Raw genomic sequence first — 17,086 nt, 5'->3', positions numbered from 1 at the left:
TTTTTGGCATGCTTCCTAAGGTTTACCGAGCTATCGGTAAACCTTAATTTCTGTTGTAGATTAGGATTTACAGTAGAGGAATCTGAAATTTCTCAGACTTTGGTGATCTCAATGCTATAATTTTCGGAGCAAGGTTGAGAGATGGGAGAGAATGCTAAGGAGAGAGAAAATACAGACTTTCTTCGCGAAGAAATGAAGAAAATTAGTCATTTACTACTGTTGCCCTATGTCAACAGCTTGTAGATGCTATCACCTGCTGTTGATTGGTCTTCTCCTACCTGTGGCTGCCTTAGAATATCCTTCAATGGCTGCAGATCAGACGAGCAACATCTCCTCTCTTTCTCCTGTAGGTTGAATGCACTAAATGCCTCTCTCTAGCCTCTAAAGACGTTTTTTAGTCTTGCATGGGCATTTTTGCCAAGAAGCAGCCTTCGCAAAAGGTTTTTCCAACATTATCCATAATTAAATATTAATTTTCAGTTTTTAAAGATTGAAATTAATCTAATAATTATTTTGGTTTCCAAAAGAGAAATTTGATTAGCCAATAATTGAATTGGCTAGGAAACTTCCATTCTTGAGTGTCTCTGTGCTATCTTTGACCATTATATTGGCATTAGGTACTGTTAAACACCACTTCTCTAGTGTCATCAATTGACACTTCTGGCCAATTAAATAATCTAGGCCAACAACAACTGGCACCAGATACCACCATGTACCTGTGTAGCATAACTTATAGCTACTTTTGCATTTGATATCGTGTGATTTCCTCGGGTCCTCGGCTTATAAATTTACTGTAACGAGAGTTACACGTCACATGTGTAACATTCACTTAACCATGTGATTAAAAATTAATGCACATGTTAAGTGAGGTTTGAAAAATACATGTCCTCATGATAACCCTCTTCCTCAAAATCCTTGCAATCATCCTCGATTGCACTACGAGATGCATTGAAAGTAAAATAGTGGACTGGAATTTCCACAAGGCATCATAGTTAACACAACATTGCGCATCGCTGCTCAGCCATTCTATATGCCCAACACATGCTGAATATTACCAGTCAACATAACATAATATAAGACTCGCAAAGAATCTCAAAAACATTGGCAGATTATCATGTGACATGACATGTGTATTTCTCATGAGCTCAACTCATTTGGCAAAACCAAACCATAGCATAGCATAAACCAAGCATAAACCATGGCTAATGGCATCATAACATATGTGGCTGTCTGCAAAACCTGTTGAATACTACTGAATATTAATGATCATACATTGGAAACCAGCATTCGTTAATCACTCCTTGATGATCATTAATCAATGCAAATGTACAATTTCAGAGATGCATAGAAAACCATACCCATTTGCATAGCAAACATAGTGACTAGTACACTGAATAGTGATCTTTTTTTTAAATATACTATTAGCTATAGGACCTTGAATGTATGCAGAAAGCATCCGAAATCCACTACATCTAGAGCTGTCCATCACCGAGGAGCGGAGGTGCTAGCTCCCTCACAAGCATTAGGTAATACTTTGAACCCTTGCTCTGTTGAACGTGATTGAGTCCAAACTAAAGTCGGCTCTAATTGGAAAGCATCAAGGTAAAGATGGAAGAACTAAGGATGGTTTGGTAAGTCATTCTTCTCCATCCATTTGGCATCCATTGGTGAATAATTGTGAAACTTCACCAAGTACCTTCTAATTGGAAAGCATCAAGGTAAAGCTGGAACAACTAAGGATGGTTTGATAAGTCATTGTTCTCCATCCATTTAGCATCCATTGGTGAATAATTGTGAAACTTCACCAAGTACCTTCTAGAAACCTTACCTTTGATCTTTTGCTCTTTGTGTGCCAAAATATGCTCTGGTACCAGTATTTCATTGATCTTTTCAACCTCAGGCTGAATTTCAGCAGATACATCCTCTGGCACATCAACATGAAAAGGCCTAAGCAAGCTCACATGAAAAGCATTGTGTATTCGCCAGTGTCAAGGCAATTTCAGCCTATAGCATGCATCATTGATCCTCTCCAATACTTGAAATGGTCCATAGTATCTTATAGACAACTTTGGATACAATCGCCCTTTGTCCTTCATCTATTTTAGCCGTGCCTTTTCAAAACGCAGCAATACATAATCGCCCTTTGCAAAGTGCAAAGCATGCCTATGACGATTAGCTGCCTTGATTTTCAGCTTTATTTTCAGATTTACCCTTTTTCTCAGTCTTGGCCTCAATGACATGTGGCTTGGCATCACTATCTTGGAATCGTGCATCCTTTTCACACAGCAATGTGTCGGTTGTAGTAGCAGTTTCCATAAACTGAGACAAGCTGGAAATAGTGAACGTAATGCAAAAATCCTGAATATCCTTTTGCAAACCACAAATATACTTCTCCACATGCTCATGGAGGGGTATTGTGTGATAAGAAGTAACTAGTAGCAATGCATCCCAAAACTTCTCATTATATTGATCCGAGTTCTTGCAATCTTTGGAATTCAATTGATTCCAAGCTCAATTGATTCCAAGTTGTCATAATGTCTACTTCAAAGGTACTTGTCAACCAATTTGAAGCAAACATTTGCTTGAATTGGACCCAAGTGGTAGGCGACTTCCCTTGAATAAGAAGTGTAGACCACCATTGCAATGCATTTCCCTTCAGAAATGTGACTATCTTTCGTATCTTAGATGCCTCTATGAAGTTGCTTTCAAAGTAGGCTGTATCAAATTGTTGAATAAAAACAAGTAGTTGTAGCCTATCTTGTGTACCATTGAAAGACTCAAACTTCACACTTTTGCCGCCTTCATTATAGTCCTTTGGCAGACCTATGGGAGTCAAGTTATCATAAATAGGCTGCTACAAAAAGGGTGCATTTGCTGTATTTACATGATAACCAGCACTATTAGATGCTCCTACATGACCAGCTCCAAATCCTTGTGCTCCAATAGTCTCGGGGGGTGTAGATACATATCCATATGGCCCGCTTTGTGCCCCAAGCATCATACCTATGCTACCATACATGGGATTAGGCATTTCACTTGCGTTACTTGGATATATTGGGTGTTGTGAGCCATGCATTGGCTGCTGCATACCATAGGGATTTGAGCCATACATTCCTGTATGCGGTGCTTGTCCAACCATAGCATGAAAAATGGTACCACACCAAAGTATCCTTGTTGTTCCATGCTTGCATGTGCATAATTACCTTGCTGCCCATGTTCCCATAGATTGGCACTACCAAGTTGGCCATGCATTTGTACTTGTTGTCCCACGGGTACCAATTGTTTGTGTTCAATAGGCATTTTGAGCTTTTCCAAAGAAGGTATAGGTATTTTCTTCGGTTCTTGTGGCTGTCCTGAAGCTATAGAAGATATCTTCTTCTCTTTGCCTTTGCTGTCCTTCCATGGGGCATTCACCAATTCAAAGGATTTGATGGTATCCCAGCAATGGAACCATGAAACTAGCCTTTCTTGCGTGGATGGGTGGTATTTTCCTGATTACAACTTAGTTATAGCAGCAACATTTATTACAAAATGAGAAATGCAAATTAACTCATAATCTTGGACAAAGAATATCCTATTGGCCCCAAAACAAGCGCCCCTTTTGGTATTTCTTTAACTTAATTGAAGAAGAAGTTGATGTATAATGGGATTTTTCCAATTTGTTTCAGTATTCCAACTCCCCTTGTTGTTCAAAATAGCCAGCAAGTTTTCAATTTGATTTGCCCCTTGATTCGAGTAGTTAATTGGCCTTCACCTGCTTTGATGGAGATGGAAAATTCCCCAAATTCATTGATTTGTTGGTCCCTCTACTTGAATTTGATTAAAAATGGCTTCGACCCTATTTAATCTAAGTCTTGGAGCTTTCAATTTTTGGCATGCTTTCTAAGGCTATTGGTAGACCTTAATTTTTGCTGTAGATTAGGATTTACAGTAGAGGAATCTGAAATTTCTCGGCCTTTGGTGATCTCAATGCTATAATCTTCGGAGCAAGGTTGTAGAAAGGCTGGGAGATGGGAGAGAATGCTGAGGAGAGAGAAAATACATACTTTCTTTGCGAAGAATGAAAGAAAATCAGTCATTTACTACTGTTGCCCCGTCTCAATAGCTTGTAGATGCTGTCACCTACTGTTGATTGGTCTTCTTCTACCTGTGGTTGCCTTAGAAGATCCTTCAATGGTTGCAGATCAGACCAGCAACATCTCCTCCCTCTCTCTTGCAGGCTGAATGCACTAAATGCCTCTCTCTAGCCTCTAAAAACGTTTTTTAGTCTTGCATGGGCATTTTTGCCAAGAAGTAGCCTTTCCAAATGGTTTTTTCATCATTATCCATAATTAAATATTAATTTTTAGTATTTAAATATTGAAAATTAATCTAATAATTTGGTTTCCTTCAGCTTTGGGGGGTCCCTTCTTATCTTGTGGTTCTTCACATACCTTGTCGACAACCCTTCACCTTCTTGGGGCGGTTGACATCTCCATGCCATCTCACCCATTGATCCCCCTTCCCATTGATTCCCAATGATACTGAGGGTCTACGGGTTCTTCCTAGTTCAAGCTTTGGATGTTTCAACCATAGCTTGGTATCTAGGCCTTTGTATATCTTCCAACATGGAGTAACGAAGCTTGTGGCTTCTCCCTTGAGGTTGAGTTTCGGGTACTATTAGCTCATCATGTCTATTGTTCTTCACTACAAGTCACCTTATTGGTGGAATATTCGGCTTTTAGGGTGGATCTTCTCTCTCCTCACTCCTCTTTTTTGCTCCGTTTTGGGTGTGAGGGGGTGTTGAGAAACCAAGTCATTTTATACATTTCCTCTCCTTCATTCCTATTTTGGTTTCCATTTACAACCCCAAAAAGGCTTTATTTAGATAATTTGTTAGTGTGTGAGTGCCACTCGAGAGAGCCAAGGCACCCGAGAGACTTTAGTGGGTGCCTCTCGAGAGAGTTTGGGCAACGCTTGCGTTTGCAGCAATTTCAGGCTGCCTACAGCAAGTTATACCCTGTTTATCAGCCCTACATCAAATACATGCGTTTTTGTGTTTTCTTCACTCCTAAAGGGTTGCCCAACACTCGCTTGTTTGCAGCCACTTGCATGGAGAGATCTTCATAAGATATTCTTGTGTTTTCTTCTCGAGCTGGTTGCCTAGTAGCAGCCTTGATAGGAGCCATCATCTTAGATAGATTTCAGCATGTCTTTCATCTTTGACAGTTTTTGAGGATTGCATTTCTCTCCTGCTATGGCTGGGTGTCCTTTCCTTCACCATTCAGCATTACCTTTGATATCCTACTGTCGGAGGATCGCATTTTGCTCCCTCTGCAGTGAGGTTTCCTTTAGGTGCTGTCACCTAGTTATTAGTCAAGACAATGCAATCATCTTCAGAGCTTTGGCTCTATTGTATTAGTTTGATTCACTTAGCATGATTAAGTGATTCATCTTTTATCTTCTTCTTTTTTGTTTTGTCCAAGTTTCTTCTTCTCTAAGTGATTCATCTTTCATCTTCTTCTTTTTTGTTTTGTCCAAGTTTCTTCTTCTCTTAGTGTTTTCCGTACACTGCGTTTCTTTCTGCAAACCCTACTCTCTCTTTGATATGGTATGAGGTCATAGTTGAAGCGACATAGAAGGCATGACATTTTGACAAATTGAAACCAATTGGCCCCAAAACCTTGGCAGCCGTTGTAGTATTGATGAGTTACAAGGAAAGCTTTGAAATTTGGAAGACCAAGTTGAGAACTTGAAAACCCTCCAAGTCCCATCAACTGAACTCCTTCTTGATTCCAGCAAATTGAGGCTCAATCCCTCACTATTCTGGAACTGCAACTCTCCTCTAAAGAAGAAACTCTTGTCCTACATATGCCCCTTGATTTGAGTGCTTGGGGATGCCCAAACTAAGTCTTTTGCTGTTGCATGCAATTTAACCCTATTGTGGACCACTAGATACATTCCAATGTGCTGTCCATTGACTGGATTTACAGCAGTAACTGCCATAAACAACTAAAACATGCATGCAGGCATCTCAAAGGCAGCCATGCATACCCTAATTCATATTGGTTACAGACCTGGATCAGAAAAACCCCAACAGGACACTTGCAGGTCCAAAAGTGAGGCTCCAAACATTCAATTTTACATCACCAAATTTAACATGCATCAGGTATGGAGATGAACAAAGCAATAGGAGAAGAGAATTCTATGATGTTCCTACTCAGAAAGTGCCCAAACAAATCCCTTAGAAGTGATACAATGCCTTGGAATAGGAGCCTTTTTGTCACTGGCTGTGACAAAATGACTTACTGACAAAGAGCTGGTTGTATTAATTGGGTATGGCTTCTGCTCAATATTGATAGCAAAATGTGCGAGAAATATTTGGTGTGATCTATAGGGAGGTCTCAGGGTAATTTAAAATATCTTCATTTGAGAATATACCCCAGCATGATGTTTTTTTTGTCAAAGGTCTTAAGTCTAGGATTGAATGCAGATGTAGAGGCAGGTGTGTACATCAAGGACTAGATTGTGGAGCCACTTGGCCCTAGTTCATGGCTCCTGGCTCACATGTTTGAGAGGCGATTTAGCCTTCATCTTGTTGTTTCTGCCAGTACTTTGTGCTTTTTTGTGCTAGATCACATACTCATACTCCACGTTGATATGGGATGATTGCACAAGTTTACCCAGATAGTGGGGCATACAACTTCATTCTAACGGGTGCTTAGTTCTGAAAATTTTCCAATGCTTGGACTTTTATTCAAACACATGGTTAAAAACTATCTTGGTTTTACATTAAGTTTCTGTTGAACTAACCCACATCTACAAGAACCAAGGGTTTGCAGATTTTGCCAGCCCTCATTTATAATTTTATTGTTTCTCTAAATACAGTCATCATATGCTGATTGCCATGAATAACAGAATCCTGCACATATTATGAACTCAGAAAACTCTATTGAAGCTTCTAGTAAGTAGAACTGTGTGACATCTAGGAAGTAGAACTGGGTTACTTCCATTGCATGCTAATTACTCCTTTCTGTTTACTGAATTCAGCTGATGGACTACGAGCAGACAAGTTTTTTGAAAAGGATTCTAGTGGAGTTTATAGGGCTCCTTTCTTGAGAGAGATAATTCGAAGTAAAGGGCGCTGGGGTGTGTCTCATGCACGACCTCCTACAGAGTCTCGACCTGGTCATGTTGCAATCATAGCTGGTTTCTATGAGGACCCAAGTGCAGTTACGAAGGGTAAAAGCTTACATAGTCTGATAGTTTTACATGTTGAGTTTCTTATGAGATGCCCACTTGTTGATGGGCAAATTTCTTGGCAGTAGATATTATCCATAATTTGTGTGATAGTCAAATCGGTTCAATGCTGATTGCACTCATTCATGAAGTTTTGTAAATAGGGTGAAAAGAATATAAAAGATGTGACTTTGTGCCATTGCTGCAACAAATGAAATAGAAAGGAAATTTTCATCATGGTTCTTTTTAACACAAACCATCAAGACATGGCATCATTTTTCTTTCATTTGTGTTGTTGATGCCATAAACAAAGAAACAGAAGTCATAATGGTTCTTTTGATATGTAGATTACAATGTGATCCATTCTCTTTGCGACTTTATTTGGGCAAATCGGGTTCTTACTTAAAGCTATGAGTTGCTCTATTTTCTGGAGCCAGTGGGTGCAGGTTTTATATGAGAAAGAATTCTCGTGTCTAGGCTCAATAACCATACTGCCTATTTGTATGTTTCAGTTTGGAGCAGTAGCACAATGAAGCACAAAGACATATAAGCAGAATAGTTGGTTACTGGTACCACATTATGTCATGCACTAGTAAGTAGGTATTTATTCGTTTGCATCTGCATTCACCAAATCAGCAGTCGCACAAACTGTTTGAAGATCTTATTCAATGGGTAGCTGCTAGAACACTGGTTGGAAGCTGAATTCTGTCTGTCTTTTGCCAATTGGCACTCATTGTTGTAAGTTTTCCTCTGAAGATCCAAAGGAAACTAAATTTGTGGAGTTTCTGATTCTAAGGATGCTATTCTTTTCTTGTTACTCAGGTTGGAAAGCAAACCCGGTTGAGTTTGATTCTATTTTCAACAGAAGCAGACACACCTTTGCTTATGGGAGCCCTGATATAGTGCCAATGTTTTGTGGACAACTATCTCATAGCCATTGGAAAGCTTATCCCCATGAATATGAGGATTTTGCAACAGGTATCAGTGATTGACATATTTTATTCTTTAGTGCATGTCAGTGACATGACTTCAGATACAAGCATGAATGCAGACAGATAAATGTGGTGACTGCAAATTCAACCTTCTAACTGCGGTCAATGTTGTAACATGGAAAGCTGCAAGCGTTCTTGAGGCTTGCATATTCTTGTTCTTCTTTAGTGAAAATTTTGTGCTTGATGTATTTACATCAACTTTCAATGTGGTTTTTTATTCTTGCTTGGGCTAGGATTGGGATCCTGCTTCTTAGATCTTATTTCAAATGAACCCACTCGAGAGGATTGATGGTAGGATCTGGCAGCTTCCTAATGGCATGATTATTGTCTGACATTCGAATGATCACTCAAGCACATTTTTCATGTCAGGTTATTTTGTTTCTGTGGACACAAGGATTTTGCATGTTTTATCCATAAACCCCTGTAAGTGTTTCTGATTGTTGGGCCATAAAGTCGAATGTGTCAAAGACGAGTCGTTTTTATATTGTCATCTGTTTCAGTGTCTACTACTAATTGTCACTACATCATGCATATGTGTTGGCTATAAAGTAATATGAATGGCTTATGTTCTGTAGCACAATAGACAGAGACCAAGAATTGTGAGCATTATCAAGTTGCTGTCATATATGGATTGAAGAACTGGTTAGGAGATGGGTTCATGTACGCTTCACTGATATGAAAGGGTTGCTGATTTGCAGATGCATCTTTTCTTGATGAATGGTCTTTCGAACAGGTCTCTTTGTTGCTGAATCAGTCTTCATCTGAACCAGAAACCCATGAGCTATTACAGAAAGATCAACTGGTCATTTTCCTGCACCTCCTTGGTTGTGATACTAATGGCCACGCCCATCGGCCATTCTCAACTGTCTATCTAAACAATGTAAAGGTAGTAGATGATGGAGTCCAAAGAACTGTTGAACTTGTTGAGCGATTGTTTCCAGACCAACGTACAGCATACATCTTTACAGCAGATCATGGAATGAGCGACAAAGGTCTGTTCCTTATTCGAAGACTGTATGTGTGAGTTTTGTAGTTTACATTATGTGATTGGTAAGTATACAGTGATTCTGACTCCTGAGTGTGGTGCATGGGTTTGTTTCCAAGGTGAAGCTTTATCATGTGACTTTACAGAAACCAGTCAATGCACTTTGTAATGCTCAGTAGTAGCAGCTTGATGAGTGCACATGGATGTGCATTTTGTTCATACAAAAGCAATTGCTGAGCTATGTGCATATTTCAATATACAATAAATACAATCAGCTCATCAACAGCAGATTTGAAAACTTGGCAAGAAGGATTGGCACAGTAACAGCTTGTTTTATTGTTAGCATTCTCAAATATGCTGTCAAGGCATTTTTCCTAGTAAGAGTGGTGCAATGAACCAAACTAGCTGAGATCCCACAAACATGAGTGAAGACCAATCTGTCTGACACCAGATCTTGTCAGAAAAGCTCGATTCAACAAATTCTAGTGTGATGCATCTCTCAAATAAGCCTCAAACCCTACCAAAACTGATAAAAAATACTCTCAGAATTGCTTAGACAGCCCCACAACAACCTCACCTTGCTGTAAATAGCTCTGCCTAGCAACTTGACATTGTCCAGCTGTGATCAGCTCTGGCCAGCCCTGGACAGCTCTGCCCAGGCTTGAAACAGCTCTGCTTTAGCTCCCACTGCTCTGTCTAGGAGAATATTGGGTGTGCTTGAAACAGATAGCAGAGAACTCTGGATTAGCTTGAGCTGGTGATAGACTTGCTCCTGCTATCAATGGATTCTTCTACGTTTTCTTGCAATACTCCAGTGTGACTGTACAATCTGATATCTTGTTGCTGTTGCGATGGTATTGCATCTCTATATACTTGGTTTGTGCATGAACCATTGGGTTCCAAGCAATAGCTAGGCAAATCTAGTTGTTACATAGACCATGGCTTTGAGGACAACTAATCTCACCAACTAGTCTATGGAGCCACATAGCCTCACATGTGGTAGTACATGCTGCACGAAAGGGCCACTGTGGCTTGCTTCTTGCTGCTCCATAAAACATCACATGACCCCAATATGAAGCAATAGCAACCTTTGTTAGTCGACCTCTCTTGTCCAATTGGAATCAGTCCATTCATGCAACATAAGATTTTGGACACATATATCTGCTATAAAGAACAAATCTCTATCTGGTATACTTTGGGGAAATATTAAATCCTCATAATGTCTGTGCAACACAAGTTTTGGATCATGTGTACCCACCAAAGGTCCAGTGCACTTTGCAGGAAAAACAAACTGTGTGCCAATGAGTTTTCTTGGGCTCATTCAGAAACCTTGAAAGAAGACCAACTAAAAAGCATAGATCTAGCCTCGTATTCATAAGCCAAATCAATGAAAACCACCAACTTTTGAAGCATTCAAAACTTTTGAAATCTCCAACTGTTATCACCTTCCAATTGGGACTCATAAGGGATGAGATTGATTGAGAGGATGTCATCCCAAAAGTTGTCAGTAACTCTTGAACAGACCATTGCTAGGAAAGGAAAATTGCTCCTCATTCTATGATATCTCATGGCAAAGAGGAAGTATTACAACCCATGTCTATCATCTCGCACACCCCCTTGAGTGAATCCTTGGTCTTCTATACATCTGTGGTGGTCTGTTGATGCAGTGAGGTTGTCCATATATAGCCTGAACATAGTTGTCTAGCCACTTGAGATGTGGAAGTAGAGATTGGGTGTCGCAACACAACATGAGAGAAATTGTATCCTCTTTAATAAATCTGCATAGTTAAGTATCTATTAGATTTTTTTTCTTTGTAATTTCAAGATATCTAGAAATGTGCACCAGAGCTGGCCACTGATTACTAGTCACAGGTTAGAATGAACCAATGCAGTGGGTTAGAAGAAAGATAGTACATACTTTCATCTATATGATCCGATTGAATGCCTTTGAAAAGTTTGTACAATGTGCATATGTAGGCTGAAAGTTTAGAATGCATGCATCTTTGTATACAAAATTTATATGAGGATTCCCACGTTGTCTTTGTAATATACTTGGAAAGAGATGTCACATGATAATCATATTGAAGGGGAGGGGTTTCTAGATTTTAGGGGATCCTTAAATTTATGGAGGCTCTTAATTTTAGGAGTCTCAAATTGGTTTAAAACTACTAGTTCTAAAAAATAGGGATGATATTCTCAAAATAGTTTGTTTGTGTTTTAATAGTTCTTACTAAATTTGGTTGTTTCTATTCTTGACGATTCATAATTGAAAAGGAAAGGCCTTAGAGAAAAGACAAGTGTTAGGACACTTGTCTTACAAGCTTCCAAGTATCCCATCACTTGTCACAACTAATGACATGTGGCCGGGGACACTTGTCTTGTGCTACTCTGCATTCCGTCTTTGCATGCCTTTCTTTCTCCTATAAAAAGAGTTCATTTGCTCTCATTCTACATAAGTTTTCCTCGTTGTAAATTGACGTATAGCAACTAAAGATAGCTGAAAATTGGTACCAACCATGTCTATCATCATCCTTTACTCCACCACAAGCTTCTAAAAAATTTCCCCCTTTTCTCATTGGTGTTTTATAAGACAATAGGTCTATAAATTCGTTACAATATCTTCTTTTTGAGATTATCTTCCATTACAAGATCAAGAAGGAAGCCATATCGACGTACTTTTGGTCAACATTGGAGAAATATCGATTTCCTCTCTTCCTACTCTTATCTTGTAAAGAAATCAATTGTTTTATTGCGTAGTTGATTTATGCATGTGATGTGTGTGTGCATGTTCATCCTTTGCATGATCGTGTGCAAGTGAGAAATACTCCTCCTAACTCTTAGATTGATTGTAATTGAGCTCATTAAATAAGAGAGGCCTTGCCCGCCCCCAGCTTGTCTTCATTTCTGTTACATGTCCATTGCCGTATTTTTATAAACATTTATTAGCTTTAAGTAGTCTTTCTTTTTGTTTCCTTGAACTATTAAGTCTCAAAAATATATTTGCATTGAGAAATGCAAACTTCACATTTAACTGATAGATTAGTGAATACCCATGGCTAGCCAAAGCATAAATAGCCTTGATTGTTGCCATCTTTGGTATAGGGATGAAGATATAAAAAAATCCACTCCAGGTTTCTGAGCAAAACCCTTGGCCACCAATCTGGTGTTGTGCTTGTTGGAGGAATCGCCGTTGTGGTACCTTTTTTGAATACTAACTTCAGTCCAATAACTTTGTATTTGGCTAGTCGAGGCACCAACTCCCACGTGCCATTTGGCTCGATGGTCTCTAGTTCATGCTCCATGGCTCTTTGCCAATGGTCGTGGTGCATAGCTTCTCCAATGGAAGTTGGTTTCCTATTTGCCATGGCATGAGTCATTAACTTGTGATTCGTGTACAAGCACTCAGTTGAATGTACCTAAAGCCGTCAAAATCATTGTGGACAATCTTGCCACTCCCACTCCTTTGGGACACCCTTAATACCTATATCTGGAGGTGGCCGAGACTCCTTTTGTTTCACTATTTGTAGACGAGTCTTGAATTTCAATCGGGTGTGAATGTGATACGGTGGATCATCCTCCACCTGAGGCTCATTCTCTAAAGGCTCATGTTGCATTAGGAGTTGCAGCCACCTATTGTTTGTATCTCCAAGAATAGGATGCTCCTCACCCGTCTCTATAAGTGCCTTGTTGGTGTAGATGTCATGAGTCTTTGGATCATATATTGATACTCCATCAAGTGACAATTGTAACCCACGAAAGTCTTCGAGTACATCTTCCCTTGTTCCTTTTTTGGGATGTAAACATAGGCATCACATCCAAAGACCTTGAAATAAGAGGCATTGGGTTTGTTGTCAAAATATCCCTCAAAAGGTGTCATGCCAGCCATTGCTGAAGTAGGGGATTTGTTGAGGATGTGAACAGCCATCACTATGGCCTCCGCTCATAGAATCGGAGCACTTGACGATGCTTCAACATGATCCTTGCAATCTCCACCACCTTTTGATTTTTACATTCCCACACACCATTTCATGGTAGAGTGTTGGTGTCTGCACACTCTTCATGTACCCCTTGATCTGTAGAAAATTGAGCCATTTCATTGGAGGTAAACTTGTCACCTTGTCAGCTATAATTGCCTTTAGCTTCTGTCAAGATTGTGTTTCTTCAAAAATCAATGAAAAGCGAAACCGGGAGAATACTTTCGACTTCAATTGCAAAACGGAAATCCTTATCATCCTTCTAAAAGCATTAATTATAAGCATGAAATACTTGTTTTCTTTTAGAGACTCTTGTCGCATGGGCCCACACAAATCCATCTGCACCAACTGTAGTGGGAATGAAGTCTCATTGCAACTTCGCTTTGATGCAAGATAAACAGGGTGTTTGGCTCACCCCAACCTTTGGTAAGCCACGAACCATCTTGTCACAAGTTGCCTTTTGAAGGTACTTGTGATTGAGGTGACCAGATCCAACATGCCAGAACTCGGTCTAGGATTGAGAAGAATAGAGATAATGAGAGAAAGCCATTGTGTTCTTCAACTTATAGACGCCATGCTCCTTGTATCCTTGACACACCATCACATGTTTGGCAATCTCGGATCTCGAAAGGGTTAGCATCAAACTCCACGTGTAGCCCCAAGTTGTAGATCTTGGTCACTAATAAGAGGTGGAAGCTAAGAATAGGCACATAGATGTGCAGTCCTCCTGCCCACACTCAAACATTGAAAGACTGCTCCTCTTTGTGTCCTGAAACTCCTTGTGGTCTGCCCTCCTTTGCAACAGGCTGCTACGACTTTGATACCATGTCAGAGTGCCACAATGTGGAATCAGATCACTAGCTGATCAGAAAATGGAATGAAGAAGAGAAAGAGGGAGAGAGACTGTGAAGATGAATGCTCAATGTTGAATTATGAGAGCAGAATATGAGAGAGAGAGAGAGAGAGAGAGAGAGAGAGAGAGAGAGAGTTTACGAAAAAAAGAGAGAGAGAGAGAGTATCTTAATTGGAGTACCTCACATTGACTGGTTGAATACCTAGTAGACTGTCTGATTAGACCAACCACATATGCAGGCAATAAACACAGTGAACCTGCAGCCATGTCAGACTTGTAAATGGGCTGACCTGCTGTCATAAATCAAGAAAAGGTAAAATAATCCTGGAAACATTGTGTGCAAACTGTCTGTGCTGAATAACTGGCCAGCTGCTCATATATATTGACTCACTACCCTAAAATGCTGTTTGACTCTGCACGAACTGACATGAACAAGACGTAACCCACTAATAGCCACTGGCCCTGCTAGGAACCCCCAGCTGGGGCCAGCCCCGAACCCCATGGAGTGGGTGCATCCAATAACATCAAGTTTTAATGTGTTTCAAATAATAGAAAAGAGTGGTGCTATGTTCAACTTCAACTCCTTAAGCCTAATTTTATTAGTTCAAATCTGGAGCAGTAAATACTGATTTCATGCACATGGTGTGAGCTTGCTATCTGAGTCCCACAGACAACTCAAATTGTACCTTAGAGTGGCTAGCTCTAAGAGTAGAGTCTTAAAAAATAGTTACACTTTTTACACTGGAGTTTGATTTCGCTGCATACACATGGAATTTCGTTGAGTTTTCTGAACCACCTGTTTTAAACAAAGATGAACCTATGAGTACAATATCCAGTAATCCCAATTCTAATTGGGAATTCTGTTATTTTCTGATGGCATTGATTACAGCAATAGTTTTGTCTATTTTTAGTACCTGATGCTGGTAGAAAGCAGCAAAGTATGGAATCCAAAAGAAAATCGAGCATGCACACACAAAATAATTTTAAGTTAAACGAAGCATATGAATGCAAGCTTGATGATGACTCCACATGGATTGTGTTTTGCTGTGCCACTGGTCAACTTTCTTACTGTGTCATATAGTTGGCATAATTAACTCTTTGCATCTATACATGCCATTAGTTATCTTACTGGACCCTGATGCATTTTATAATGACCTTACTGTATCCATTAATTGCGCCCTTTAAGAAGTTACAACAGCCTTGCACTATAGCCACATAGTCACAATAATTGGTGGGTTTTTGCATCTTTCTACTGTTGCTATGGGTGGAGTGCCAATCCGCGTTGACAAGTGGTTCTTTTTGCTAGCCACATTGAGGTAAGAGTATAGAGACGTGGATTACTTTTTGCACTCCTAGTGCTCCTCTTTGTTAGCCACATTGAGGGCAGAGTATAAAGATGCGGATTCTCTAATTGCAGCAATCCAGTTTGTGGCTGGGACCTTCAAAGTAGGGAATTCTTGATTGTCTTAATTTGTTTGTGCTGTTATGCTTATAGGCCAGCTGTTCTTCTATACTGCTCTAGATAGAAAACACTTTTTCAGAAGAGGTTTCGCATGTTCCAGATTAGTGTGGTGTTTTGGTGTCTTGATTCTATTGTGGGATAATTGTCTCTTTCTTTCTTTTGAAGTGTAAATGATAACTTGAAGCAAGCTTTGAAGGATATACTGATTTTTTGTTTGATTTCGTTTGGCTGTTAGTCGGCTTCATTAGGGATGTGATCGGTAGCAAAACATACCAGCTGGAAAATATTTTTGTGCAAACACGTTTTTGCAATGACGCTGGTGCCAATTGAATGTTAGGTTAGGCTAGTGAAATGCTTCACCTGAAATGAAACATTTTAAGTGGCATCAATTTCGCTGACTTTGGCCAGCTACTTGTGATCTCTTCCTTCAGAGCTGGGGGATTCCAATACAAGAGAGTCTCCTAAGTGTGCATTCTCCCACACAAAGAGAATGAGACAAATGTATGATCTTTTTGGTGATAGTGTACCACCTTTTGGCAACCAACTCAATCCTTTGTGATGAAAACTCTTCCAAGCCTAGCAGTTCCTTGGTCTACCTTCACAATGATAAAGACAAAATAATTTGGGCCCTTCTGTAATGTGCTGAAGCAGCCATTCACAGATTACAACAGTTTTGGTGCAGCTCTAATAGAGGGGTTGATAACAATCAGAGAAGCTGTGAAGTAAAGCAAGATAATCAAGAGTAGGGAGTATTTAAGGTCATGGATGCTCACACGAACATTGACCAGTGGAGCTTTCAAATAATGCTCACATGAACATGAACATGATGACATGGATAAAAGATTTAAGTTCACGTGACCAGTTGGGGTTTCAAGTTATGCTGTCAGCTAGCATGGGCTTCATTCATGACACGTATAAAAGCTTGTACCGATTGGGAAAATATGTTTTGATTTTAATTTTCATCTAAATATGCTTGATAGACTTTATAATTAAATCTAAACTTTATTTCAGCCTTTGCAATGTGCTGCAAATCTTTTTGGACAACTTCAGCAATCAGTGTGAGCACTGAGTGCTTCTTGGGTGGCGATTTCTCTGTCTGATCAGGGATTCTGCACCAATGGCTCTGAAAATCTGTGGCTTGCATGTTCATACCATTTATAGCACTCAGATCCTTAGAACATGGTTCAAGAATGCGCAGAAGAGAACTAATGCTGAAATGAATTTTAAAATCTATTTATCTGTTTGAGTGCTTCTGGGGTGTCAACTTCTCTGTTGGATCAGCGATTCTGGCACCTATGGCTCTGAAAATTTGTGGTTTGCATGTCTAACTCGAGGCAGATTGAAAGTGCTTTCTTAACGTCTGGTCTTTTCTCTTTTTAGGAAGCCATGGTGATGGTCATCCTGCGAACACAGAGACCCCTTTAGTAGTTTGGGGAGCTGGTGTACGCAAACCAAGTCCTGCAAGTCCAGAAGATTATAATGATGATGAAATCGTGTTTGTTGATCAACACGAACATCACCCACCTACACCTGCTAGCTGGGGTCTTGGAGATTTAGAACGTGTTGATGTCAATCAGGGTGATATCGCACCTCTTATGGTGA

At 39.8% G+C, this 17,086-nt stretch overlaps 1 protein-coding gene across 3 annotated transcripts in view; it reads left to right on the top strand.

Annotated features, from left to right (window-relative positions):
* Positions 1-17,086, top strand: part of LOC148041815 (sulfatase and phosphatidylinositolglycan class N domain-containing protein) — a 118,876-nt gene that overhangs the window by 23,950 nt on the left and 77,840 nt on the right. For 2 of the 3 annotated variants that reach the window (XM_087682750.1, XM_087682741.1), the window contains exons 2-5: positions 7,030-7,221; positions 8,041-8,196; positions 8,909-9,202; positions 16,865-17,082. In XM_087682750.1, coding sequence (XP_087538876.1) covers positions 7,030-7,221; positions 8,041-8,196; positions 8,909-9,202; positions 16,865-17,082 — 860 coding nt within the window. Of the gene's footprint in view, positions 1-7,029; positions 7,222-8,040; positions 8,197-8,908; positions 9,203-16,864; positions 17,083-17,086 lie in introns of those variants that run through there. The other variant, XM_087682758.1, reaches the window with a different exon arrangement.

Source organism: Lygodium microphyllum, chromosome 1 (assembly GCF_053477565.2).
Source record: "Lygodium microphyllum isolate KBCC chromosome 1, Lygodium_microphyllum_v1.1.10, whole genome shotgun sequence".
NCBI lineage: Eukaryota > Viridiplantae > Streptophyta > Polypodiopsida > Schizaeales > Lygodiaceae > Lygodium > Lygodium microphyllum.
This window is presented reverse-complemented; position numbering and strand designations above follow the sequence as displayed.